This window comes from Sebastes fasciatus, chromosome 15 (assembly GCF_043250625.1).
Source record: "Sebastes fasciatus isolate fSebFas1 chromosome 15, fSebFas1.pri, whole genome shotgun sequence".
Lineage (NCBI taxonomy): Eukaryota > Metazoa > Chordata > Actinopteri > Perciformes > Sebastidae > Sebastes > Sebastes fasciatus.
The window spans coordinates 16,679,331-16,706,407 of NC_133809.1; the positions used below are offsets into that span (position 1 = coordinate 16,679,331).

The 27,077-nt window shown below is 40.3% G+C and overlaps 1 protein-coding gene across 1 annotated transcript; it reads left to right on the forward strand.

Annotated features, from left to right (window-relative positions):
- The first annotated feature begins 4,268 nt into the window (after window positions 1-4,268).
- pkdccb (protein kinase domain containing, cytoplasmic b) lies at window positions 4,269-17,877 on the forward strand. The gene is made up of 7 exons (XM_074660830.1): window positions 4,269-5,101; window positions 7,469-7,600; window positions 9,737-10,008; window positions 10,336-10,415; window positions 10,719-10,826; window positions 16,394-16,570; window positions 16,918-17,877. The coding sequence occupies exons 1-7, from the start codon at window positions 4,517-4,519 to the stop codon at window positions 17,022-17,024; spliced, it is 1,461 nt and encodes a 486-aa protein (XP_074516931.1). The 5' UTR covers window positions 4,269-4,516; the 3' UTR covers window positions 17,025-17,877.
- Window positions 17,878-27,077: the final 9,200 nt, after the last annotated feature.

Sequence of the window (27,077 nt, forward strand, 5' to 3'; positions counted from 1 at the left end):
GGATACATTTATGAATAGTTTACTAACATTACTACTGCATAATTGCCAAATAGAAAAGTTGAGCATCAAAGGGATGTTTCACAAAACCAAAAGTTCTTAATGCTTATAACTCCATAAAGTGTTAGTAAATGATCGATTAAAGGTGCAGTAGGCAGAATATTTTTGGCGTCATTGGGCAGAAATTCCATAATAACCTTTCAGCATATTGTAATTCAAGTGTTCTGAGAGAAAACTAGACTTCTGCACCTCCTCATGGCTCTGTTTTCAGGCCAATCACAGGTCATTTCAGAGAGAGAGAGCGTTCCTATTGGCTGTGCTCCGGCTGGGCGGTGCTTGGTAGTTCCTCAACTGATCTCAACATGGCTGCCGGGTCACGAACTTTCTCATTTTACAGCTAAACAGTACACCACAAGATGTTTCTGAAAACATTTGAGGAGAGAAATAGTCATTACAGTAACAAAATATTGATTCGTAATTGACCAGCGCTGCCTAGTTTGACCGTTTGATCGGAGTTTATGAGTGATTGACAGCTGCTCAGAGACAGCAAGGCTCCAGCTCGGCTCTGATTGGTTGCTTTCCTCCGGTCTGCGAAATCTTGCAGATGCCATTAGGAGCACCGGAGGACACCGAGAAACATGATTTTTCTCAGATTACCTGTCTCATGCACTACTGTCAGGATATAGTGACCGTTTTATAAAAATAACTTTTTTAATCATATTTGCTCCAATTCTACCCACTGCAGCTTTAACCATTTATAGAACAAACACCTATGGACCCTTTATAAAGAATGCCTTATTGAACTTTCCTCGACCAAAGAATTTCTTAGTCAACTAACAACCCAAACAATATTTGTCGACTAATCGATTAGTTGATTTAATCGCCAGATCTGTCAAACTGAGTTTCTCCACAAAGAATCACACAAAAGCACCACTTTAAATCGTGTGTGTACCAGAGATATGCTCATCATTTCTTAGATATTCAGCATGAAAAAAGCATAGAAAAATGACTAATGAAATATATTAGCCAACCAAGACCAACATGACCGATTGGTCAACTAATCGACTAAGAGGGGACAGCCCTAGAAAGTAGTACTGTGTAGTCTAGTAATTCATCAGCATATTATTATCTTATTTTATGCAAAATCCTTACTTGTGACTAAGCCTTCAGTCATTACATAGTTAAATATGTACAATATGTCCCTCTGATATTTAGTGCAATACAAAACGGGGCAAAAAAGTTTGATACTGATTTATAGGGGCCAAAAAGCTTTAGTGTTTCCCAAGAAAAATTGCAGACATTGCTTTATTTTTTACATAATGCAGAGAAGAAGTGAGAATAGAAGAATAAAAAAAGGAAGAGAGGAAAAGAGAATATGACTTTTGGCTTTTTATTAAGAGGCAAAGCCGAGCGGCACAAAAGAAAGGAGAAACGGTGACACAGCAGACCTGTGTGACTCGCTGCTAATGAGGCGGCCGCTGGTCTGGCTCTGGTTATAAATATGAATCATGTGTCTGAGGGGCCACCTTGAGGGGCGGGGGGGGGGGGGGGGGGGGGGGGGGGAATGATTTATTGGAAGAAAGGCAAAGATTTGGGGAAAGGAGGGTGTGAGATAGAGATCAAAGTCCTATTTCATGGTTTTAAATGAGAAGCAGAGACAGTGGAGGGGGGCATATCTTTGTTTTTATCTCCATAATTTATATCTATTAGTGCTTCAGTGAGTCATGATGTTCCAAACTGATTCATAGAAGAATGGGTTGACTGATTCAGAGCTGCTATGGAGAGAGGGTTTATATCCTTCATGTTCAAAGGATGCAGCTGAGAGCCTTGAAAGCCAGTAAGAGGACCTTTGAGCTTATAGACTTTCTTTACGATCTTCATGCTTCAAGTTTGTTTTAATGCAATGTTGTCCTCGGATTCAACAAAGGCTCGCTGTGTTGACGGTTGGCATGGAGTTTTGTGAACAGCCTGCGTTGCAGCTGACATGGCTAATGCCTTGTTGACTTCACACACTGATTAACTTACACTGTGGAGCTGCCACACACACCCAAATATGCACGTATCCACAGCCTGACAGGCACGTACTGGATACCAGACACACAAACACACACACACACCCATATATATAATGAGAGGCTGAGGAGAGGGGGTTTGGCTTCTGGCTGGTACTGAGGTGACAGCCATGGTAATTTCCTGTGGCAGATCTCTGCCAGCGAAGGGAAACGCTTCATTACAGCTTCAGTGCTGCCTCCAGATCTGTGAAACAAACACAGTTGGATAAATAAAGATACAACAGGAAATAGAAAAAAAGACCATGTGGAGACAAAAAGTAGATTTCTGTGAACTTGTGCAAATTTGATATGTTATAATGCTTCTTCTGATTAGCAATAAATCAATTTCTGTGTTTGGGAGTGAAGGTGTTTTGCTGCCACCTGTTGGATAGATTGTGAAGGTGACGACAGTCCTCTACATTTCTGTCTCTCCATAATAATCTACAAAAATATATTGTTTTATGTTGAACATCATTATAAGACTATGATTATCTTATATTTTTTAATGAAATTAATCAGCATACTATTTATAGATATTTTTTATTTATTAATGTAATCAAAATTTAATTTAAAATGTGAACTTTTTTTGTTTTTTTAACTCTATTCTTTCTTTTTGTCATTATTATTATTACTGTTATTTCTTTTCTTGGTTTTGTTTTGGTTTTGAATGTTGAGGTTGTTTTCTCTATAGTGTACTTGATGGGTTTGTCTGTAAGCTCATCTACTTAAAAGTTGATTTATAGACTATTGTAATTACAAACAGTGGATTGCATATATGAAAACAACCTTGAAAAAAGGGAAAAAATAAAGAAAATGTGAACTTTTATTCATTCCCCCCCACCCACCGCCCCACCCCCCATTTTTGTGAGTCTGTGTTATAAATAAAACATCTAGTTTATTATTATTACCACTGCATTTCTTCTTAAAGGGACTGTTTGTAACTTTTTACAGGTATAAATCTACCGGGTTGGAATCCAATGCGCGCTCGCATATGGGCGCTCGCGTGTGGCCGGAGCCACTGCTCCTCTGCCTGCTTGCCTTCACTCACACACCGCGCACGTTCTTGCTGTCTCGCTCCACCTCTACACGTGAATGCGTGCTCACTCCACACTGCAGGAGAGTTAGTAGCTCTGAGAATATCTAGTGAATGTACAGTGGACATTTGTGCAGAAATAAATGCTGCAGCTCCTCCAGACCAACAGAGGTTTCCTGTGTCTTGTGAAGTGACGGGGCTCCGCAGTCAGAAACGTTATCGCCTGCAGGGTGCCGGTGTCTTCCTGCGGACGCAGTCGGGAGGCAATAACGTTTCTCTTCCTGCTTCAGCCCCAGCACCGACCCGCTTTTCCTGCTTCAGCCTCGAAGGCTGAAACTGGAAAATTCAACACTAGCATCAGCGGTGATTCATGGAGAGACCTTCGTCTGGTCAGCTAACATTACTGCCAAGCAGGTGAAATATAGAGTGATATTGTGGTTTTAGCTGACGTGTGTCGCCTCACTGTTTTGAGCGATGCTCGTTCATGTCTATGTAGAGCGAGCACAAGCACGAGCCCGACGCTGACTTTCGTTGACTTAACGGCCACAGGTGTCGCTGTTAACAAGCATTTCTGAAAGTTACAAATAGTCCCTTTAAAATGTGAACTTTTTTGTTTTTTTTTAGCTCTACGCTTTCTTTTTGTCATTATTATTATTATTTTTATTTATTTTCTTGGTTTTGTTTTGGTTTTGAATGTTGAGGTTGTTTTCTCTAAGTGTACTTGATGGGTTTGTCTGTAAGCTCATCTATTTAAAAGTTGGTTTATAGACTGTTGTAATTACAAACAGTGGATTGCATATATGAAAACAACCTTGAAAAAATAAAGTATAAAAAATAAATTAAAAAAAAGTGAACTTTTATTCATTATATTCATACATAGTGAAATATGTACAATATTTCCCTCTGAAATTTAGTGCAATACAAAGCGGGGCAAAAAGTTTGACACTGATTTATATGGGCCAAAAAGCTTCAGTGTTTCCCAAGAAAGATTGCAGACATTGCTTTATTTACTTGAAAACAACCTTGAAAAAGGGGAAAAATTAAGTATAAAAAATTTTTTTAAATGTGAACTTTTTTTTATTCCCCCTTTTGTGTGCCTGTGTTAAATAAAACATATAGTTCATTATTATCACCACTGCATTTCTCCTAAGTGTCTGATTGCTGTTGTAAAATCAGCTGCTTCAACACTGCAGATTGAGTGACAACATGAGGTCGAGCTCTCCTGCGAAGTTGTTCGTTGGGTGTAAAGTTACGAGCTCACAGGACACACCTCTAGAGGGAGTTTCTCTAGAGGGAGGTGGAAACAAGGAGCTGATCACTTCTCCTCCTGCAGAGGAAAAAAAAAGTCAGAAGTCCTTTCACTTGGAGAGGAGCGGTCGGTTCCGAGCCTGCAGGCCAGCAGTAGCCGCGGTGCCACGACAGGAACAGAAACAACATGCCCTCAGAAATGGGCAACTCTTTACGCGCAGCTGCCCTCCTGGCTTTCGTGGTTCTGTCCATCTTGGTGTCACTATTGATCAGCAGCGTGCAGCAGTTTGGAGCGACGATCTCTCACTCTAATGCAACTGTTGCTGCTGGTGATGAGGAGGAGCTGGAGTCGCTCCGCGGGGCGTTGATTCACCAACTCAACCAGAGGCGAAAAGAAATCATTCCGCTGCTTTTAAAACATAATGAGGATGAAAGTTCTCTCCAACATGACTGGACTCTGGATTACAGCCTGTGGAGTGAGATCACGCATGGCTCCAGGAGAGCGCATATGGATGAGCTGGACTGCGCCTCTCTGGTGGACATGCAGGCGGTGGAGATCCTCGGCTCCGGTTACACCAAGCTGGTTGTCAAAGTGCATCTAGCCGGAGGAGGTCAGCCTGTGGCGTTAAAGCTGGTCAACGAGCAGGGCATAGACATGGGGAAGTGTGTGGAGGACTTTAGAGATCCTCGAGGCTGCAGAGAGCTCGTTTCTTACAAGTTGAAGAAAGAAATAGTCCTGTTGCAGAGGCTGCAGCATCCAAACGTCATCAAGGTAGGGTGCTCCCTCTGGCTGCCTGCTGTGCATACATTTAAAGGTCTCATATTATAAAAAAGTGAGATTTTCATGTTTTTTATTATAAAGCAGGCTTAAATCCTATATAAATACTGTGAAAGTATCGAAACACTCAATCCACAGGGAAATTCACACAGCCCGTATTCAAAAACTCTGCATTTGAAACAAGCCGTTAGGATTTCTGCCCATTCGTGATGTCACGAATATACAATATTTAGACCCTTGACACAATTTTAAATGTAAAACATTCTAAATGTGTCCCAGTTTATTCCTGGTTGCAGCGTGTATGTGAATGACATCAGCTGACAAGAAGTACACATGGACCCAAGCTGTTAACTAGCAATGTTAATGCAATTCTGTTGCAATTCCTAAAAATAAAATGGAGCGTTTCAGACAGAGGGTGAATACAGGTATATTCAGGTCGACAGTATGAGGAAAATAAAAGTTTTTTTGAATATTGAAGCATGTAAACATGTTCTAGTAGAAACACAAAATACAAGTATGAACCTGAAAATGAGCATAATATGGGACCTTTAAATTAGGGGTGTAACAATTTCCATGGTTCCGATACGATTCAGGACGATATTTGGCTCATCTAGAGCGATACGATACGACTCAATGATTTGAAATCGATACAGTAACTTTTTTTTGCCAAAAATTCAGTCAGTGTGACTGTGAAATAAATAGCTGGGTACTGGACAGTGCAGGTCAGGATTACGCTTAAAGTTTTTCTTGTAAGGGAATCAGGGATAAATTAATTCTGGATATAAACAAGTAAACAATGATTAATGGCAAATACATACACCTTTTATTAGAAAATAATAAAAAGTGCAACTGCAGGACCCGCTGTTTCAGTTCTCAAGATACAAGGCAGTGTAATATTTAACACAAAATATAATAAACCAACTTCTATTCAAGTTAAATGAACAGTGGTCTAACCTGCTGCTTCTGTCCTCATTTTCAGTATAAACAGCAGATCAATAATACAGAGATCAACTGCTTATAGTGATCAACAGCTTGAGACACTAATCATTCCTATACAAACGCTCTGTTTAAATAATCTGCTTATAGTAATCAAATAGTCCCGCGTACACTTTCATATAACGTTTGTCGTCCTTAAATACAAGGTGCAAATCCTTAATATTGATACAATCGACTTTTGAGTTTCAAATTGATTTTATATCGATATACGTCTCCCGTGAAGGACAACTTGCAGAGTACCTATCGATGTAGTTGTATCGTAGGAATATAAATCGATATAGTAGATGAATCGTTACACCCCTAATTTAAATACTTTATATCAAGGGTGCCCAAACTTTTCCAAAACTAGAACTCAATGGTGGGACAAAATTTAACACCTATTGTATTATTAAGATGTAAAATGGTACTAGGATCCCAAGTTCCCTTAATTGAATATGTTTTACTTAGTTAGCCCCTTAAAACCCACCTGCTGAATGCAATTGGGCTCATTTATGCAATTTATGCATTTCCAAGACTGCATCTTCTAACCATAAACCCAAGCCTGGTACGGCCTCCGAAAGACAGTAAAGTTGGTTGGGTCTTTTAATAAAAATACAGAATTTGCTAACATCTGGCGGGCCATCTTTGGCCCGCGGGCCCCACTTTGGACAGCCCTGCTTTATATACACTTTTAATAGTTCAGGTTAGGCTACTCCAAATGAGACACAATACAGACAATATGTTTTCATGTAAAGTTGTTGTGCGTCAGAAGCTGCTTAAACACTGGAGCTACTTCTGGAGTATTATTAAGATTTTCCATAATCCATGTAGTCCTTCCCTTGCTCACATTTTCCTTTGTCTCACTCACAGTGAGCTGGATGAAAGGCCTCACTGGCTCTGCAGGACCTTCCCATGTAATTAAATTAAATTCACTGACCCTCTTCTGACCTTTCGGGTCCAGTTTGGCAGGAGCAGACAATGTGCCTCTGTCCCCTCCACCATCTGAAACCCCCACAGAGTTCATTCACTCAAACCATTACAGCCCAATTTAGAACTAGTTTGAATTAAGATTGTTTCTTCCAGCAGCAGTCGTGTGACAGCGGCGTGTGACAGCGGCGTGTCCAACGATCAATTTCACAAGTCCGCGGAGGACATTTCCCCTCCGGGCTATAATGTGATTTTGAGAGTCTTGCTTCAGAGAGCCACAGCTGGCAGGACATCATGTCCTCTCAGTTCACCCCTACCATGAGAACTTTTACACGCTTTCGAGTATTGCTTTCTCTAATTTCTGCAGAGTTATGCAAAGAGTTAAATGCAAAAACAAACAATAGCTTAATATTTTTTTTTTTTATCCATTTCTAACCCAGTTGTTCTCCACATCCACAGCTCAAAGGTCACTGTGCAGGAGATGCAGGAGGAAGAGGAGGAGAGGATGGAAGAGTCACGGTCATCCTGGAGCAGGGGAATCCTCTCCAGATGATCCAGCTGCTCCAGAGTCCCTGGGAGGACCGATTCAGGGTAAGCACGCTTTCAAGACTTTACATCACACTGAACACTGGGAGGCACATATTTGCACGTATTTGCATCGTGTGCAAAGCCGTCGCTCCTCTTGGCAGGAGAGACGGAGGCTGAAAGATGAGGGAGGCGGACATTTGAAACTCCTGGAGGTCTGACATCTGTCCCTCAGTGTATTTGATCAGGCCACAGTTGGAATGGAGATGGGACCTGGAGTTAATCCACTGCAGGCTAGGAATGTCATGTCATCCCTCACACACACATACACACACACACACACACACACACACACACACACGGTTTTAGCCAACCCCCATCACAGGTATGCTCCCAGTGGGAGTCAACAGAGGCTGAATTTACACTCCAGGGATCCAACCATGTGTGTGTGTTCATGCATGGATGTGTTTGAATGGGAAAGACAGACTGGGGTGAAAAAAAAAGTCAGAGCCTGCATGCTTTGTTTCTGGATTAGCAAAAGTAACATCCCAGTCTGCGAGTATCATCTCAACTATGGGCCTCATTTTGCTGCATCACCCAAATAGGCGTTCATAATACCCCCCTGGAGCTGCTCGGTCCCTCTCAGCTCCGCTGCATCTGCCCCGGCTACAGTAATCCGGAGGTGTTCGGTTTCAGCCGGCCCTGTTATTACAGTGCTTCGATCCCACCAAGTGACGTCCAAGAGACTCGGGGCATTACCTAACACCGTAGCTATGTTTGTAGTGTGACAGAATCATTTCATGCTCTGTCAGTGCGTGGCTAATGCCTTTATGTTGCCTTTAGTAGCCTACTTATTTTCTCTTTCTGTTTTATTGTAGGATTTAAAGAGCACTATAAAAGCTGTCTTAGGAAATGGCTTGCAAATGTGGCCGGTGAAACGTCTTAACAGCAGTGTTTTTGCGAGACTGACGGTTTTTATATTTTACCATTTTTAGCAATATAATGAAACTTAATTACATTTATGCAATGTGTCACCTTTTGAGGAAAAAACAAGTCAGTGTTTAGTTGGACCACCAAGAATGTTCGGGGTTATTCCAGCATTTTATTAAAGGCTTTTATTTGACAACAAGTGGCAGGAAGTTGGAGGGGAAGCATGTAATCCTCAAATTTCTGTTAAAACACAAAACTGAACCCAATTATGGAGCTTCAAACGGGGCTGCAAGTACCAATTATTCTCATCGCTGATTATTCTGACTTTTTGTTTCATCAAATAATCATTTAAGTCTTTATTTTAAGCAAAAAAATACATTAAAAATCCCTGATTCCAGGTTTTCCAATAATTGTTTTACTGGTGTCCTTTGTCTTCTATGACATTAAACAGAGTACTTTTGAGTAGGTCTGCAACTAACGATTATTTTTATTGTCGATTAATCTGTTGATTATTTTCTTGATTAATTGATTAGTTGTTTGGTCTATAAAATCAGAAAATGGTGAAGAATGTTGATCAGTGTTTCCCAAAGCCCAAGATGATGTCTTCAAATGTCTTGTTTTGTCCAAAACTCAAAGATATTCAGTTTACTGTCATAGAGGAGTAAAGAAACCAGAAAATATTCACATTTAAGAAGCTGGAATCAGAGAATTTTTACTTTTTTTCTTTAAAAATGACTCAAACCGATTAATCGATTTAATTTATTAATTTCATAGTTGACAGCTAATCAATTACATTTCTCTACATTTGGGTTTCTGACTGTCAGCTTGGGAAATTGTGACGGGCATTGTATGAATTACTTATCGTATGGCTCAAATTATTAAACAATAAATAGTATTCGGATTAAATGATGATGAAAATAACAGTTAATTGAATGTATAAAATGTCCAATTGAAAGCTGCCAGACCTTGAGGTGACATCATTAATTAAATTGCTAAATTTGTCTGACCAACGTTAAAAAAACTCAAAATATTAAATTTGAAATGATATGAAACAGCAAAAAATAAGCAAAACCTCATTTTTGGCTTTTTCTGTTTTGTAAATGACTTAAACGATTAATCGATTAACATCATTGATTGTTTCAGCTCTGGTTACAAGGTTGCTGGAGCTACAAGGACACTTGTGTTACTCTTTGACTACGTTTCTGTGCACCTAAACAAACAGTCATCAATCCAGCTGATCAGGTTTTGCCGTGTCTCATGATCTCCTCCCAGGTGTGTCTGGACCTGGTCCGGCTCCTCCACTTCCTGTCTCAGTCTCCTCTGGGCTCCGTGGCTCTGCTGGACTTCCAGCCCCGGCAGTTCGTCACCGTGTCCGGCGAGCTGAAGCTCACGGACCTGGACGACGCCAGCGCCGAGGAGACCCACTGTCAGACGGATGCAGACTGCACCCTCCAGTTTCCGCACAGAAATTTCACCCTGCCGTGCTCGGCGCGGGGAGTGTGCGAGGGCTTGAATGAGAAAAGGAACATTTACAACGCCTATAGGTAAGACAGTTTTACTGCGTGATAGGCGTGTGATGGATGGATGGAGCAGCAGCGACATGGATGATTGCTTAAAGACAGGCCCAGTCGACTCCTAAAATATTGTTGATGGTAAAAACATACAGCTGGAAATTTGTGGTTTGATGGAGGAGGTGTGATGAATAAATTGGTACTGTCAGTGGAAAAAAAATTAATCTTTTCTGTTTAAAACAGACAGCTTTATGGACTGTTTGTTTTAACACCAGTGTGAGACAAGTCATGTTCTTGGAACTATGTGACGGGGCTTGTCTTTCTCTCTGTCTGACTGAGTTGTCTTTGCAATGGCCCCAGGTATTTCTTCACCTACCTGCTGCCTCACCAGGCCCCGCCCGGCTTCACACACCTGGTAGACCACATCATGAACTCCACAGGTGAGCACGAGAGACGTCTTGACATGACGGGACGTTCGCTATTGGGAGATCAGAAAGCAAATCATTCCCATCATCCCAGTCGTGTCATTACATGCCTTTTTATAAGTTCTTCTTTTAATGAGCTCGACAAGATGCTTCATGACATGTAACACGATAATGAATACAATATCTGCTAAAATCACACGACTGGGATTAGACAGGAGAAGCGTAGTGAGTGGGAGAACAAATCATCCTTATTGGTTATAGTATGACTTGTTGTCAGTTAGATCTTTTACCAGATTTGAATGCATTGTGTGTGTCTAGGGGAGCTGAAAGCTGACATCAATCAAACACTGCAGGCCTTTGAACACATCCTCCTCCTCTACAAGTCTGGCCTGCACCTGGACAACCTGCCTCCATCAATAATCAGAGGTAATGAAGGCTGCTTTCTATAAAGTACAGTGGGCCCTCTTGTAGACCTTTTTTCTTCTTGGGAGAGAATGCTTGGCTTTTTTTGATCCCCTTTTTTTAGAGAAAACTCAGACAGTCTACACCTCTGTTTTCGTTTTGTATCTTTAAAGAAAATGAAGGGGGGTGTTTCTCCCTCTCAGGCTGTTTTGACAGGTTTATTAGGCAGCTGGAATGAGAGGACAAGACCAACAAAGTGGGATTAATCCTGCATGTCTCTGGCTCAGAAAGCACAGTCGGCGTTCATTTAAAAAAACAGTGCTGGGATTACATCGAGTTATTCTGTTTAGCCTTTCGGGATAGTTTTTATAGAGATTATTTGTCCTAACTTTTAAATTTTTTACATTAAAGGTCCCATATTATGCTAATTTTCAGGTTAATACTTATTTTATGTTTCTACTAGAACATGTTTACATGCTGTTATGGTAAAAAAACAACTTCATTTTCCTCATACTGTCTGCCTGAATATGCCTGTATTTACCCTCCGTCTGAAACTTCCTGTTAGCTGATGTCATTCACATATGTTGCGTCTGAAACTCCACACTAACATGCAGTTTAGTACGCTAAAACAGTATGTGAGATATTTTAGTATGTCCGAAACCTTAGTATGAAACCAATAGTACGCAAATTGCATAGTATTTCTGGTGAAATATTACATTATCCAATGCTGGAATCTACGACAGCATAAATAACCCACAATGCAATGCAGTAGTGACGACAACGTTCATAACAGATGTTGACAGACAGCTCTGTAACATCAATAACGTTTCAATTTAACTGCAAGTATAAGATTTCACTTTGCTATAGGCGTAATATATATTTTAAATTAATTCAGACTTTGATTCTCACAAATTGTCGTTTTGGTCACATGAGGTTGGCACGGGTTACCATGGTTACGCGTCTCTAACCGGCAAGGAGGCTCTCAGGAAGTGACGACGTAAATTACTGCTCAGTCTGAAAAGATAGATATTACTGTTTATTAACACAAAAGTATGTTGAACGATGTACACATATTGAGTAGTGCATGGTATGCAATTTCGGACGAAGCCTGGGACACATTTTGAATGTTTGTTTAAAACTGTGTCATCGTATATTTGTGACCTCACAAAATTACAGAAATCCTGACGGCTCGTTTAAAGGCACAGTTTCTGAATACGGGCTGTGTGTATTTCTCCATGGATTGATCATTTTGATACTTGCACAGTATTTATATAGCACTTAAACCGGCTTTATAATAAAAAAAGACATGAAAATCTCACTTTTTACGCGATGGGACCTTAAAAAAAACTCGATATGATTATTCCGAAAGGCAAAAGTATGTTAACTAAAGCACTTTTTTGAAAGCTTTTTGTCCCACTTTTGTATTCTTTCAGTGTACGCACTGAATGTCCTTCACTTTTCTTCTCTCCAACTGTCCTCCACTCGCTCCACTGCAGCCCCCCTCAGTCAGTCAGCCCCCCTCCCCTCCCGCCGTTCGTCTCTCCGCTCTATGAAATATTAATAACAGAATGACTGGCTGCGTTCCTGTGGTGAGATTTTCCGTCCCCCCAGATGCTGGACTGTTTATATAGCAGCGCTTTGTGAATTTAATCACAGATTCAGGGTAGAGAGGCCTGGGCGCTGAGGCCGACACCAGGAGGGAATGTACAAGCTTAACAAGGAGGTGCCATGAGTCAACCCTGCTGCTGTTGCTAAGTGTGTGTGATAAGACCCCAAAAATGTGTGTGTGTGTATATAAATATTACGCCATATTGTGGTTTCTGTTGAAACAGCTCGTTTTTGAGTGGAGGAAAAATTAGTTTATATACACATATTCACTTTCATGCCGAGAGTAAGATGTGAAAATCCCTCCAATACAGTATCTGTCTGCTAATATGCAGCTAGATATTCAGCTTGATTTATCATACAGACTGGAAACTGGGAAATAACTAGCCTGGTTTTATCCAGAGGTTTAAATAATCTGCCTACCAGCAGCTTTAAAGATCACTAATTAGCATATTACATCTTGTTTGTGGAAGAGACTTTGTTTCTTTTCGGAAGTTAGGCTACTGCTACTAGCCAAGATACGCTATAGTCCGACACACAACCCCCCGTGAAACTGCAAAATGCTGCTTTTATCATTTGGATTAAACAATATAATATGTTATAATGATATAATATACATTATATAATGATATAATGTGTTAATTAGTGAGCTTTAGAGGTGGTCGTCGGTGGATTTTTATACAATTAGACAGAGCCAGGCTAGCCGTTTCCAGTCTTTGTTCTAAGCTCAGCTAAGCGAACTAGCTGCTGGCGTTAGCTTCATATTTAGCTAGTAGACGCAGGAATGAGTCCTAAAACCTGGAAATGAGTTCGCATTTTTGCACTTTTGGTTTCCTCGTCTGGAAGTCAATGTTTTCTTTAATTGGTTTATGGTTAGATGCCAGAAATAAGGTCCGTGGTTAACACAAGCTGAAGAGATTTTAACGTTTTGTGCGATGACATAAAATACGTCAGTAAATATCCCACTTGTGAATTTTGAAGCTTTTACGTGTCTTTTAAAAAAGGCGGTTGCTAACAAGTAGCTACGTCATCATGGCGAATTCTAGTCCGCCTTTATCTTAGTGGTGACGTGAAGTCATGCGACCGTGGTGTAGTTCGTTTACAACGTTTACGTTAGCTTTTTACTTCTGCCGATTGCATTCAAATCATAAAAGTGGTGTTCGTTCGTGGAGATTATCTTGCTGAACAAAATGTTTGTTTGCCACAGAGTTTATTTTCTGCAATAATCCAAAACCCAATGGAAAAAAAACAATTGGCTTTTTGTCGAGGTAACCAGGGCGACGCTAACTTCCTGGTTGGCCTACAAAAATACGTCATCCCCGCACCATCTATTTTCCCCTCGTCTAACTCACCAAGAAATCAAATAAGCATATTTCCCAAAATATCACAACTGTTGCTTTAAATGATTTAACAACCAGAAGAGAGAAACAAACAACACAGATTGTGCAATTGTGTATTAAAACAAACACATGGGCTCATTAATATATCTCCCCTAAAAAGGGGGGGGAGAAAGAGAATCGCAGCCAAAGACGCAACTAAAATCTTGATAAAAGAAGCCAAATGGCAACACAGCTCAAAGACGAACACAGCGAGTGTGTGTGTGAGAGAAAGACGCTCATCAAGTCTTAATTTGAAATTGCTGACAGATGGGAATTCATTGGTAATGTGGATGTAACTTTTTCACAGCTGAGATCATTTGTGATTTGATGGAGGAGGCCAGAACGGCTGAGGCTGCAAGTATGAATTTAGCGGTGTGCAAAAAAGCACAGAGTGAACTCATTTAGCACTGTCATAAATCAATTCTTTATATTATTAATAAGAAAGGAAGGCTGTTTCCCCGTCGTTCATCTTAAACACAAAGAGCTTATATTCATACGTCCGTGTCTCCCCGACAGCTGAGGCCTGCCACCCTTTAGCTCCCCAACAGGCCTCATTTTTTCTCTCCCCTGAGAAGGATCCTTGAAACACTCCTTCTCCTTGTTCCCTTTTCATAAACCCAGAAGGCAGATCCTCGTGTCCTTTTCCTCTTAACAATACCCACACACACACACACACACACACACACACCAGCTCCTGCCATTTAGGAAGGTTAACAGTTTGTAACAGTGTGCCTCCTCCTCCTCCTCCGTACGAACTCACAGACCAGGCTTTTGTCCTGCTCTGGTGTGTGTGTGTGTGTGAGAGTGTGTGTGTGTGTGTGTGTGTGTGTGTGTGTGTGTGTGTGTGTGTGTGTGTGTGTGTGTGTGTGTGTGTGTGTGTGTGTGTGTGTGTGTGTGTGTGTGTGTGTGTGTGTGTGTGTGTGTGTGTGCAGGGCAGCATATGTGTTCATGCTTCTTTCTCGTGGCTCCTGCTAATGTGTAGCAGATGATTTAAGGCCAGATCCACAAGAAGTCTGACTGAAAGAGTTATAATGAGGAATGTAACGCAAATGTGGAGCAGGAGGAAGGTGGAGTGAAGGGATTTCTCAGTGTGGAGCAAGAATTTGTACAAAGACCATAATAGACATAGAAGTTTCTGTGTTGGCGTTAACATTTTAAACAAAAAAAGTGCAACTATTTTTGTTTTTATTGGAGAAAAATATGCCAAAAGTTTTGTGGTTCCAGCTTCTCAGTTGTGAGGATTTTCTGTTGGGGTGTTTTTTTGCGCTTGTGAAAGTAAATTAAATATCTTTAGATTCCGGACAGACAAAAGAAACTATTTGAAGGGAAGTTATGATTATGAGAAATTGTGATTTTTTTTCACCATTTTCTCACTTTTTATAAACCAAATAATTTAATAAATAATAATTGGCAGATTAACCAATAATTATAATAAGCATTAGTTGCAGCCGTAATTGACATAAAAACAGACATTGACGATTAAAAGGTAAATCTAAAGGTTCATGTTAACTTTTTGGGGGTTTCTTGTGAACATGCATCAGATATAGAAAAATAATTAGTTGGAAAACATTTTTAGTAGGGCTGTCAATCGATTAAAATATTGAATCGCACTTAATCGCATGATTGTCCATAGTTAATCACGATTAATTGCACGTGTTTTATCTGTTCAAAATGTACCTGAAAGGGAGATTTGTTAAGTATTTAATACTCTTAACAACATGGCAGTGGGCAAATATGCTGCTTTATGAAAATGTATGTATATATTTATTATTGGAAATCAATAAACATCACAACACAATGACAAATATTGTCCAGAAACCCTCACAGGTACTGCATTTAGCATAAAAAATATGCTCAAATCATAACATGTTAAACTGCAGCCCAACAGGCAACAACAGCTGTCAGTGTGTCAGTGTGCTGACTTGACTATGACTTGCCCCAAACTGCATGTGATTATCATAAAGTAGGCATGTCTGTAAAGGGGAGCCTCGTGGGTACCCATAGAACCCATTTTCATTCACATATCTTGAGGTCAAAGGTCAAGGGACCCATTTGAAAATGGCCATGACAGTTTTTCCTCGCCAAAATGTAGCGTAAGTTTGGAGCGTTATTTAGCCTCCTTCTCGACATGCTAGTATGACACGATGGATACCAATGGATTCCTTAGGTTTTCTCGTTTCATATGATGCCATGTATCTTCACTCTTGCTTTAAAACTGAGCCCGCTACAACTTAGAAATCACATGTTGCGTTAATGCGGTAAAGAAATTAGTGCCGTTAAAACAAATTTGCTTTTATGCATTATTATTGCATTAACTTTGACCTTAATTTCTAACATATTATATATATATTTTTTTATAATCCCAATCAGTAAGAGCTCTGTAGTTCTGTGGTTGCATGACAAAAACGCTGTATCTTCACCTTCCACCTGTTTTCTCTGTTGTTGTTCTTCATCTTCTTCTACTTATCTGTATTCTCTTCATTCGACACTGCTCAGTATCAGTTTCCCCGCAGGGATCATTCAACTCTCATCTCATCCTCAGAGAGCGCTTCAAAATCTCTCAGTAGCCTCATGTATTGAAGTGGCTTCTCGTCCCTTTCTGGTTAGATTACACCGTGATGCGAGGCATGGGGACCTCTGGGAACGCCGAGTACCGCTGCTGGCCGTCCTACAGCCAGCAGGGCTGCTTGCTGTCAGTCCACAGCGCCAGAGAGGCGGCGTACATCTGCAACTCCCATTCTCAGTGCAACAGCTTCACGCTGACGGGACAGAAGACGTGGACGGGTTAGTAGGAACTCTTCCTTTCTTTCTGGAAGTGTGTCAAATGTAATTTTGCTGGTCTTATACATGTATCCAAACTCACTTTAGTCTGTAAAACTCATTACATAGATTAAATCAGCCAAATACTTAAAGTACTCTATAATAAGCATGTATAATTACCCACAAAATCATGTCTGACTAAGACTGCTGGGTAAACACACTCAGTCGCTGCTCTTTTAATCTTTTGCTGAATCTTTTAAATGTTGAAATGTATACAGTTATTACAGATATCAAGTCATGACATGTTGCTGCTTTATTGATGTTGCAGATGTGTTTAACATGCCTCTTTCTTTTTCTTCCGTGCTGTGCAGGGCGCCTCCTGGCCTCTTTCAGGAGCAGCTTCAGTCATCTGGTGCCCGATGGGACATCAGAGGTGTATGTGAAGAAAACCAAAGCTCCCGAAGCGTCCACAGTGTGACGCGAGGACCAAACAGAACAATCCTGTTTCAAGTCGAGCTGGAGTCGTTACTGAGCGGGATGAGGGATGAAACACAACACGCAAAAATGTTGCGCTTAAGAACTCATGTTGAGCGCCGCTCGGCTCTGTGGATTTGCAGGAGGAGCGCAGAGGCCGGGGCCGAGGAGGCGTTTGAAGTGAGGCAAGTGAATGTGATGTATTTATAGGGCTTCTGCTCAGTGACTGTTTGATCTGCCTGCCAGCTCACTGCCTCTGCCAACTACTATTTAAAGGGATTTCCCTTCAGGTACAATTAAGGAGGGAGAGCCTTTTGCCCTCAACATGTTTTTTTTTTCCTACCTTGTCTTTATTCGCCATGTGTGTTGGCTTTCGCTGTGAGGCCGGGGTCCCCGTAGTAGGATTTTTTAAGCCAAAGAGGTAATAAGAACAGCCGCTGAAGCTCAGCTTTTGAAGCCCGAGGACGAGAAAAGAAAACAAGCTCTTATACAAATACACTTTGATGTTAATGCGCTGAGGTTGCGGCTGTTTTTTCATGGTTCCCTGGCTTAGCTGCGCTGTGGTACGAGATGGCAACAACCATGTAAGCATTTCCACATCAACAATGAGCAAAAGATGATTAAAACCATTCCAGAGCAGCCTGTTTTTACATAGTTTATATTACTTAGTGCATAAATATTTATATGATCGAATGAAATGTAATTGTTCTTACATGATTGTGCATTATAGCTTTAACGTGCACCTTGTGGGTGAAACTTTTTATTTTCAATGAAAAATTATTCACTTCAGTGTTTTTTTTATACTTCACTTAATTGTACAGTTTTATAATTTTTTAATTATAAATGTATTGTTTCTACTTTTTGCTGTTGTGGTCATTTGCATTCTTTATTGTATTGAGTCTAACTAGCCTGTTTATTTCTCATTAGCACCTTCATTTGTGTGTGTGTGAGCGGGGGAAGTGAAGCTGGTTTTGTGTGTGTGTTTTAAATCCTTTATCTGCTCGCGTGCCCCCACACCTACAATCTGTGGCCCATCTGAATGGGTTGACACCGCAAACCTACGGTGCTCCGCAGAGTTTGCACAATACCAGAGGAATGCATTCAAATGCCCCGTCACGCTGAGCTCATTATGAGCCTTAATTAATACATGCAAATTAGCTTATTTACCGTCCCTTTCTCATGGTGAGAGAGGGGGCATTACTGTTAAGACAAAGGCAGTCATCGGGACAATCGAGAGCTCAATCTGCGGTTTGCACACGAATGGGCTTGCCATCTGTGTGGCTGCCAGGAAGAGCCAGGGTGAGGCTGAGATAAGACGAGGACTACAGGGTGGCAGGATTTGTAAAGTCAGGACTTGTAGCAGTGGGAGAGAAAGAGCAGACCAAATACCAGTGATGTCCTGATATGAACCAGAGACGTTTCTAATGTCATCCCCCACCCTTCACATATTTCCTGTAGCTGTTAAAAAGGAGGAATTCTTATTGAAGAAATAGAAAATAATGCAAAGTTGAGGATCCTAAACAAAAGTATACCAAACTCCAAATATCTTTGAATATGGTGACTACTACCACTGACTTGAAAGGGCACGTCCTGTCTACAAATTACACTTTTACGGCGGAGACAGCGCCGAGGCCTCAGGGTCCTCTTTGCCTCATGTTGGCCCCTTGTTGTCTGGACAAAGCTGGCTGATTAGAGTCTGATTTTGGAGATAAGAAGTCTGAGTCGGATTAGATAAGAACAAACCAACTCGCTGTACACACACAGCAGGACTGACTAGAAGGACTGGTTGGATGGTGGGGAAATAATCCCCCACAAGACGTGTGCGTTTTATCTGTGCTACAGTAAACAGACTTAAAACCTCAGTGAAAGACCTGCAGATAGCCACAACAAAAACAAACATTGGGTTTTCTTAAAGGAATAGTTTGGGAATGACACTTATTTGCTTTCTTACAGCGAGTTAGATGAGAATATTAATACCACTTTATGTACAGTAAGCAATGTTTTTTTTCCCTACGACCTCTGATGGGCTTATCCTGATAATCTTACCCTAACCCTAACCAATCTCACTCTTTAGGCCTAAACATAACCAACCAAACCAACAAAGGCAACGAGTAATAGCCAATCAGAAGCAGAGTAGGGCAGGTTATGACTTCACCATTCAACACATTCTCATCCCAACTCATCCCGCCGCTTTGTTACGCCCCTTGACATCACTTTATTTTTGGCATCAAAACCATTAAAGTTGCCCTTGGCGTCTCTTTAGGATAAGGCAACAAAACCACTGTAGATAGGTTTAGGAAAGAACACCATGGTTGGGCTTGAAACTGCTACGTTTGTACAGTGAAAATGAACACGGGACACGAACAAACAGCTGATTGGAACGTGACACACATGACGTGAACAGCGGTCTCCTGGATGAAAGCCTCGTGTTTGTTGGACCCATCCACCACCAGGTTTGTCTTTTTGCTCTTCATTCCTGGCGCATTTTCTCAGAGCATTTATTACTATTTACGGGGATGGGTTTACGTTACAGATAACGGAACGCCCAGTGCGTTGCATACCGCCGCTCAAGGGTGCCTTGTGCAGCTTATCGAACGCCGACAGCCGTGACAAAGCCTGTGTAGGCTATTTGCGCTATACTGGGAAGGATAAATTGGCAGCCGATTAGCTTAGTTTAGTACAAAATATTGTCAGAAATATGAGGAAGAAAGAAGGCATTTAATTCAAAACCTCACAAAGACAAATGCACAGTTTGATCTCATAGATATTCTTCAAAAACTCATGAATCAATAACTATTTCAGCATCTTTGAGAAATTATGTTTGAGGAGATATGTCGGGTTTTTTATATTGTAAATACCAGCCATTGTAATGCACACTCCATACCCGTTGGTGATGGTAATGCACCACCGCTAATAAACCTCAAAGAAGAAGAAGCTTAGCACAAAGACAGCAGGTTGGTTTTTGTACAGATGGAACAAACAAGATATAAAATGTTAATCAGGGAGCTTTAGAGGTGCTGATAAAATCAGGATCTGATTTATTTGCCAAATACGTGTGCACATACAAGGAATTTGTTTTTTTCATCTCTCTCAATGTACTTGCACAGAAATAGAAATAACAGCTATAGGGACAAGAGTGAACAAAACACCGAGTGTACCATTCATGGCACTATCTTGGATTCAAAAGGTAGGTGGATTTTGTTACCATTTGACGGGTTTATTTTAACCCAAACCACAATGTTTTCCTAAACCCAACCACGTAGGTCTGTTGCCCAAACCTAAGGAGATTTCTGACAGAAATGCAAACTTCTTCCATGTGCCCTTAATTGTGCAGAGCCAGGCTAACTGTTTCCCCGTTTCCAGTCTTTGTGCTAAGCTAAGCTAACCGACTGCTGGTGGAGGCTTCATCTTTCCCTTGTCAAACTATTCCTTTAAACTGTTTTGTTTCGCAAATACACCGATGCAATAGGACTGATGGATGAACAAAATGGTCACACAAAACTTTTAAAGCATTTATTCACAAGTTACGCTGATGATACAGCGCTCTCCCAGTGATAAGCTTGAATTTATTGAAGGTTACAGCTGCGGCTCATCCTCCTCCACGTCGACGACTCGGAGAACAAAATGTCTGGCGTCTGACCGCTTTGTCTTGGCGCTCCTTTTGACGGAGCTAATGGATGTTCTGGCATCGGCCCTAGCCTGCACATGTTTTTTTATGATCAAGTGTTTTGACACAAATGCAAAGCAGATTCAGTATGCAGTCTTTCTTCATGTTCAGGTTTGTTGGAGAGCCTTGGGTTGATGAATCAGATTTCCAGAGAAGGTCTTCACAGCATAGTTTTTGTATTCTCAGTTGAGTCTGAAAGTATTCTCTTTCTTCCCTCTGACTTTGTTTATTTAGCTGGAAATATGTGTGGAGGTTTGACGGTTGAGCCGCTCTGAGCCTTGTTTTTGTTTGTTTTCTTATGACGGTTTTTGTTTAGGGATGTTTTCATATTTGCATCGTGGTGAAACGTTTAAAGTCATGCGGTATTGCTGTCCTCATGTTCATGTGTGGTGCACTGTTCCTCTGTTTTTAACCGTGTAATTGACAAGTTGGTCTTTTTTTTTTTTTTTTGAAGGTTCAGGGAATGAGCGGGGGAGGAGACAGATTGTTTTTTTTACTCAGCTCCATACCCCTCCATTTCTGTTTTTTTAAGTTTCCAGTTTCACCCGACTTGTTTCCGTCGGGTTTTATTCATGACCTCCATCTGGAAATAATATATGTTCATGAAAACAAGCCATCAGCAATTTTAGGGAAGACTTATGTGTGTGTGTGCAAGTGCAGGGAGGGGGACATCAGGGCCTCTTCTGTAGGGTTCAGACTCCACCAGTGTAACAGTGTTAGTGCAGCGAGAAAGACATGTATGAGTAAGCTAAGAACCAAAGCCTCCATCATCCTCTCTTAAAACCCTGCTGCTATGCATTTGTGGTCTGGCTAAAGTCTTTGATTCGAAAGCAAAGTTAGTCATCAAATGTAAAAAACCGCAGTCGCTGGGAGAAATTATGTGTCAGGCAGGTCTTTGGCAAAATGTTTGACCTTGGTTCAGCCTAAAAATATGCATTAACTCAGTGAAAGCCTGCATAGTTCTGCAGGAAAGAAGATCTGGCTTGTGTTTGAGTTGCTCACGGGAGCGTGTACGCAGCCTGTGACGGTAGAGAGAGAGCAGATATTCACTCCCGGCTCACAGAAACACCTCTGTGCCTGTCTGCCGCCTTGGCTGCGCTACACAGGAGACGGGCCGGTCACACCTGAGAGCCTCTGAAGAGTAGCCAGACATTTAGCCGGCCTGTCCCGAGCACAGAGGCTTCTTGGTTTGCAGGTCGCTGTCTGTATATCTAACTGAACTATTTGCCTGTCTGCCTGGAGCTGATACAATCTCTTTTAGAGCCATAATGGCTTTAGCAGGCCCTGAAGGAGAGAGAGCAAGTAGGTGTGTGTGAGGAGAGGTTTTCATTTCTGTCTGTCTCTGTTGAAGTAGGGGGGGGGTGGCTGGATCATGTTTTAAAAGCCCTGAAGTTAACCCCAGTCAAAAGGTTTATGCCTACCACTAAAGCCACAGAGGCATCTTGAAAGGTGTAATAGCTCCGCGTTGTATCCAGTGACATCTCCACGGACCCACTGCATAGTTTCATGGCGTATAGTGAAACTGATCACTGCAGAGCTGCACAGTTTGACTCAAAATGGGGCATCGAAATGTCTGTGTCAGTATACTTCAAGTTTATTTTATGAAGTATGCTTAAGTAAAGTTCAAGTAAGTATTTCCCAAGTGTGTTTTATGTAGTAAGTATACTAATATCAATGTGCTAGTAGTATACTTGGCTAAATTGGCCCACTATTAATTTATAAAAGTAGATTTTTAAGTATACTTTAAGTGTAAAAATAGTAAAATGGTTTACACCTAATTTTTATTTTGTACTGCAACTCTACTATAAGTATACTGATAGTTTACTAGTTTTATACTTGTAGCCCACCTTTTAGTTTATGAAAGTACACTTTAAAGTATACTTACAGTAAACCACTAGTTCAATAGTTTTTATACTGCAAGTATACTATGTATTTGTAGCCCACTTTATAGTTTGCCCAAGTATACTTTGATTTTTCTGTATACTTATTCTGTATACCTCTCAGTATGAGCCAAGTATACTTAAGTATACTTTTGTAAAGTATATCTCTGATAAGTACATAAAAGATAAACTGAAAGTATACTCTCTTATTTTAAGCTTAAAAGAAGTATACTAACAGCACACTTGAATAAACTTATTTTAGGTAAGGGCAGCCTCACTATTGCAAAACCCTTTTTTTTGCTTATGAGATCCCCACATGTTCTGCTGCCCTGCTTTCCATCCCACTACATCACAGCAGCAGTCTGGGTCATTTTTCTTTTGAACCTCCCCCTCTCCCCCCACCTCTCTTCCTCACCAGTCCATCCATCATACAGAGTCTCTGGACCCTCCTTTCACCCCACCCGTCCTCCCCCGTTGCTGCCGCTGCCCTCCCCTCTCTGCTTGAAACGCTCCTTCAGGCCAAAACCTCCACGGTTTTACTATTAATTTAGGCCTCCGCTGCCGCTGCTGTTAAATTGTTCCACTCCATACATAGCGTCAACCCTCCATCAGTGTCCTCCTCCTGCCAATCTTCCACTGCTCCCGTCTTCTTTCCAGAGTCACAGCCCACAACTGCTGTGGAGCATCTGGAGTTTCCCCCGTCTTTCAACCGCCTGAGACCTGAGGGCAGGGCTGCAGAGGATCAGGAGTGTGTGTGTGTGTGCGTGTGTGTGTGTGTGTGTGTGTGGGGCTGCCTTTTGTTGCGTGCTCTGGAATCCCCTCCGTCACACCTCAGCCGTTTCTCAGCGGGGGGACTACAGCCTCCAGCCAGAAGAAGACTTCCTTCTTTACAGTTAATCCTCTACCGGAAATACACCACGACCCCCCTGCTGGGTCACACAATTATACACAACTCATTGCATTCACTACTTTTTATTTGATAGCAGCCCACTGCTCCTAAATGCTTAGGATGGGTTAAATACAGAGGTCAAATTTCATTTACGTACCTGTTTAACACACAGACATTTAGCCCTTATTTTGCACAGAAAAATTGACCAATTTGACCGTTTCATTTTAACCACAATTAATAAACATTCTGCTCACATTAATCTAGTTTGTCCATAAACTTTCATCAATGACTTCTTACATTTTTTTCTTGTGACAGCTATAGGGATGCACCGATCCGACTTTTTCAGTCTTGACACCGATAGCGATACCTGGGCTTTGTTTATCGGCTGATACCGAGTACCGATCCGATACCAGTGTTTGATTAATGAGCTGCATGCCTCACTGTGTGGAAGTGACTGGGATCATTCTTTTATGAGTAAGGCAACATCAGGTTGGACTTAAATATCGCTTTCCTAACTTTGTAAAACAAAATGGAACAAATAAATACATAGATATACATTTACTGAATTGTAATTTATTATTAAAAGAATAAATTGTACACCAGCAACTCGGTAAAAAAATCTTAAAAATTAACAGGAATTACAATTCAGGTTCATGCAGCAACAAATTGGTCAAAACTTAAACAGCAATTCAAATTCCAGTATATAATGTATATAGTATATAAACATAGAATTGAATTGAATAGATCGGTTCCATTGTCACCGATATCCGATCCAGCTATATGAGTCAGTATCGGCCCGATATCACCAATCCATTGTTGGTATCGGTGCATCCCTAGACAGCTATGCAGATGTATAAGCCTGAGAGTTGAGGAAGAAAGCCCTTTATCACAATCAACAAAGCACTTTATTTATTCCTTCTGCTATTCGGTGCACAATTTATTCATATTTTTTAAATATACAGTATGTGTATGATTGACGTCTTTCTTTTGGTATTTTATATGTGTTACCAGATGTCTGGCTGTATTTTTTTTTTTATGTCTGATGCAGTATACAGAAGTTTTTGGGGCAAAAACATATAGGGATATAAAAATTAACTCTAATTGCATTCTCTCTTTGTGCAGCTTCAGTTGCATTGTGCAGGTTGTTAAACCTGTGGAGAGCTGTGAAGAGAGCTCTTTGCCACAAGTCCCCAATTAGGGTTCTGCCCACACGGCCATAAAACAGTTAGTGGAATCATTGGGAGGCTGTTAGATCTAACGCTATTAAGAGTTCATTAGTACCTGCATACACTGCTGCTGCTGCAGTGGGAGGATCATTAACATAGAGCCGTTAAAGCAGGCTAGAGGCCTTTACACTATTCATTACGCTCCCCTTTGGCCATCACCTGGTGGCCATAACTCAACATTATATTTCAATATATAAACATTTTATTTTTTATCTTTTCCAAACTACACAGGTTTAAATTTAAACTGCAGTTAAGCTGCAGCTAAACTGGTAACAGATTAACTGGTTAAGTGTAATTAAGCAATTCAATTTTCACCTTTCAAACTATTTATTTAATTCAAATTTGCTAAAATGCTTGTGAAAAAAATCAATGAAATCTATAAAAAACAAATATATATATATATATATATATATATATTTTATAGAGTTCATTGATATTTCATATATATATATTTCTTTCAATTTTTCTGCCTTTAAATCACAGTATGGTGCTGAATATGCAGCACACAAACATTACATTACATGTCGGTGCACAACGTGTTAGCAAACCGAGATTCAACATCAGACACCATCTACATCTGAACTGCTGGTGAATATGAAACCACTTGGATGTGCAATGCAAAAATGTAGGCCTACCGGTAGATAGGAAAGATGAAAGTAATTAAAAAACACTGCAGTGAAGTAATGTTTCTATTAATATATAACATTAAGTAATGAAATATCAAATTAATAAAGAATGCACATAATAAAGAGTGTTAACAACACGGCGAGAACAACTAATATTAATTACATCTAATTTACTGTAGAGTAGTAAAGGAGACAGTTCATGACCAGGAAAAATAATTATCCTACACGTACAGGTTCATATCTCTCATTTGGAAATAAAGGCTGGTGCACTGAAAGGATGTGAACTGAAGAAAGTGGAAGCAACTTGTTGAGAGAGACTGACGCTGGGGAGGGGAGGGGAGAGAAAGAAAAACATCTGTAGAAAGAGAGAGTGGTTTAGCAAGAGGTCGACAGAGGCAGTGATGGAGAGAGATTAATGTCATTCAAAATTGTATTTAGGTAAAAGTACAAAGGTTTTAAAAAATATTGTAAAAGTATAACTATAAATAAATAAAAAAATAATTAATTTAATTCATGAATTAATTAATAAATAAATAAATAAATTATTCATTCTGCTTGATGAGTACTAGTCATATATTTATATTAATAAAGTATATAAAATGAGATCAGTTTCGATTATGCATTAAAGGTTTAAAGGTAGTGTTGCTCAAAACATTTTTTGTTATATTAGTTAAATTTCTCATTACATCCCGAAAGCAATCAATAAATCAAATGCTCTAACAAAAAAAAACAAAAAAAAATCTGACATCTGCGGCTGTGATAAACCCGTTCAATCAGCCCAAATGAAATGACTGGACGGGCTGCCTGTTTACCTGCGCGCGCTCTGCCCGTACATTCATTGCGCATCACCAGAGTCTTCGCAAGCTGCTAGCTTGACAGCTGTGAGTGCTAACAACAACCATGTTCGTTGTTTACGTTCATAATGATAAGTTTGGGGGTGTGGCTTTGGAGGACGACGGACTGTCAGTGTTTCCGACTTGGTGACTTTCTCTCTAGATTTAGTGACTGTTGGAGCTAGTGCTGCTACTTTCATTGTAAAAGAGTTGGCAACAGTTATTATGACCACTTTGATGTTACTTCTTATCCAGATAAAAGGCAGCATTGTGCAGAACCTTTATGTAATTTATCAAAGGAAATTGACACATGAACAACTGCTAAATAGACTTCCTTTTGACAAATGTGAATGTTCTAACAATTCAAACAATTTACCAAACGTGTTGCAAACATTGATCCGTTAGGTCCCCTTTTATTTTCTGTCTTTGTGGATGATATTCCCTTGCATGGTACTAATATTCATTAATATGCTGATGACATGATTCAACAAGTTGGTGGCACTTTAGAACTCACATATACATGTATTTGATTTGTATTTACTTTAATGTCATCCAGAAGTCACTTAACAATATATAACAAGACATTTTCTTTAATCAGAAATGTAAATTATGATTATATTCACATCTGCACCATCGATGGTACACATATTTAACATGTTTCATATTATGCGTATTTTGCCAATTGGCTTCAAAATGAGCTGAAGTTGAAAGTCAACATAGCCAAATGTTACATTTATTAATTATATGCTAGACATATGGACATGACACTTATAATGCTCTAAAACCTATTGATGCTTTTTATCATTGTACTATTGTGTGTTTGATAAATGCAATACTGCACTTTGTCTTCTCACAGTGTGTATAAAATACCAGTGGTGGAATATAACTAAGTATATTTAGTCAAGGACTGTACTTAAGTACAATTTTGAGATACTA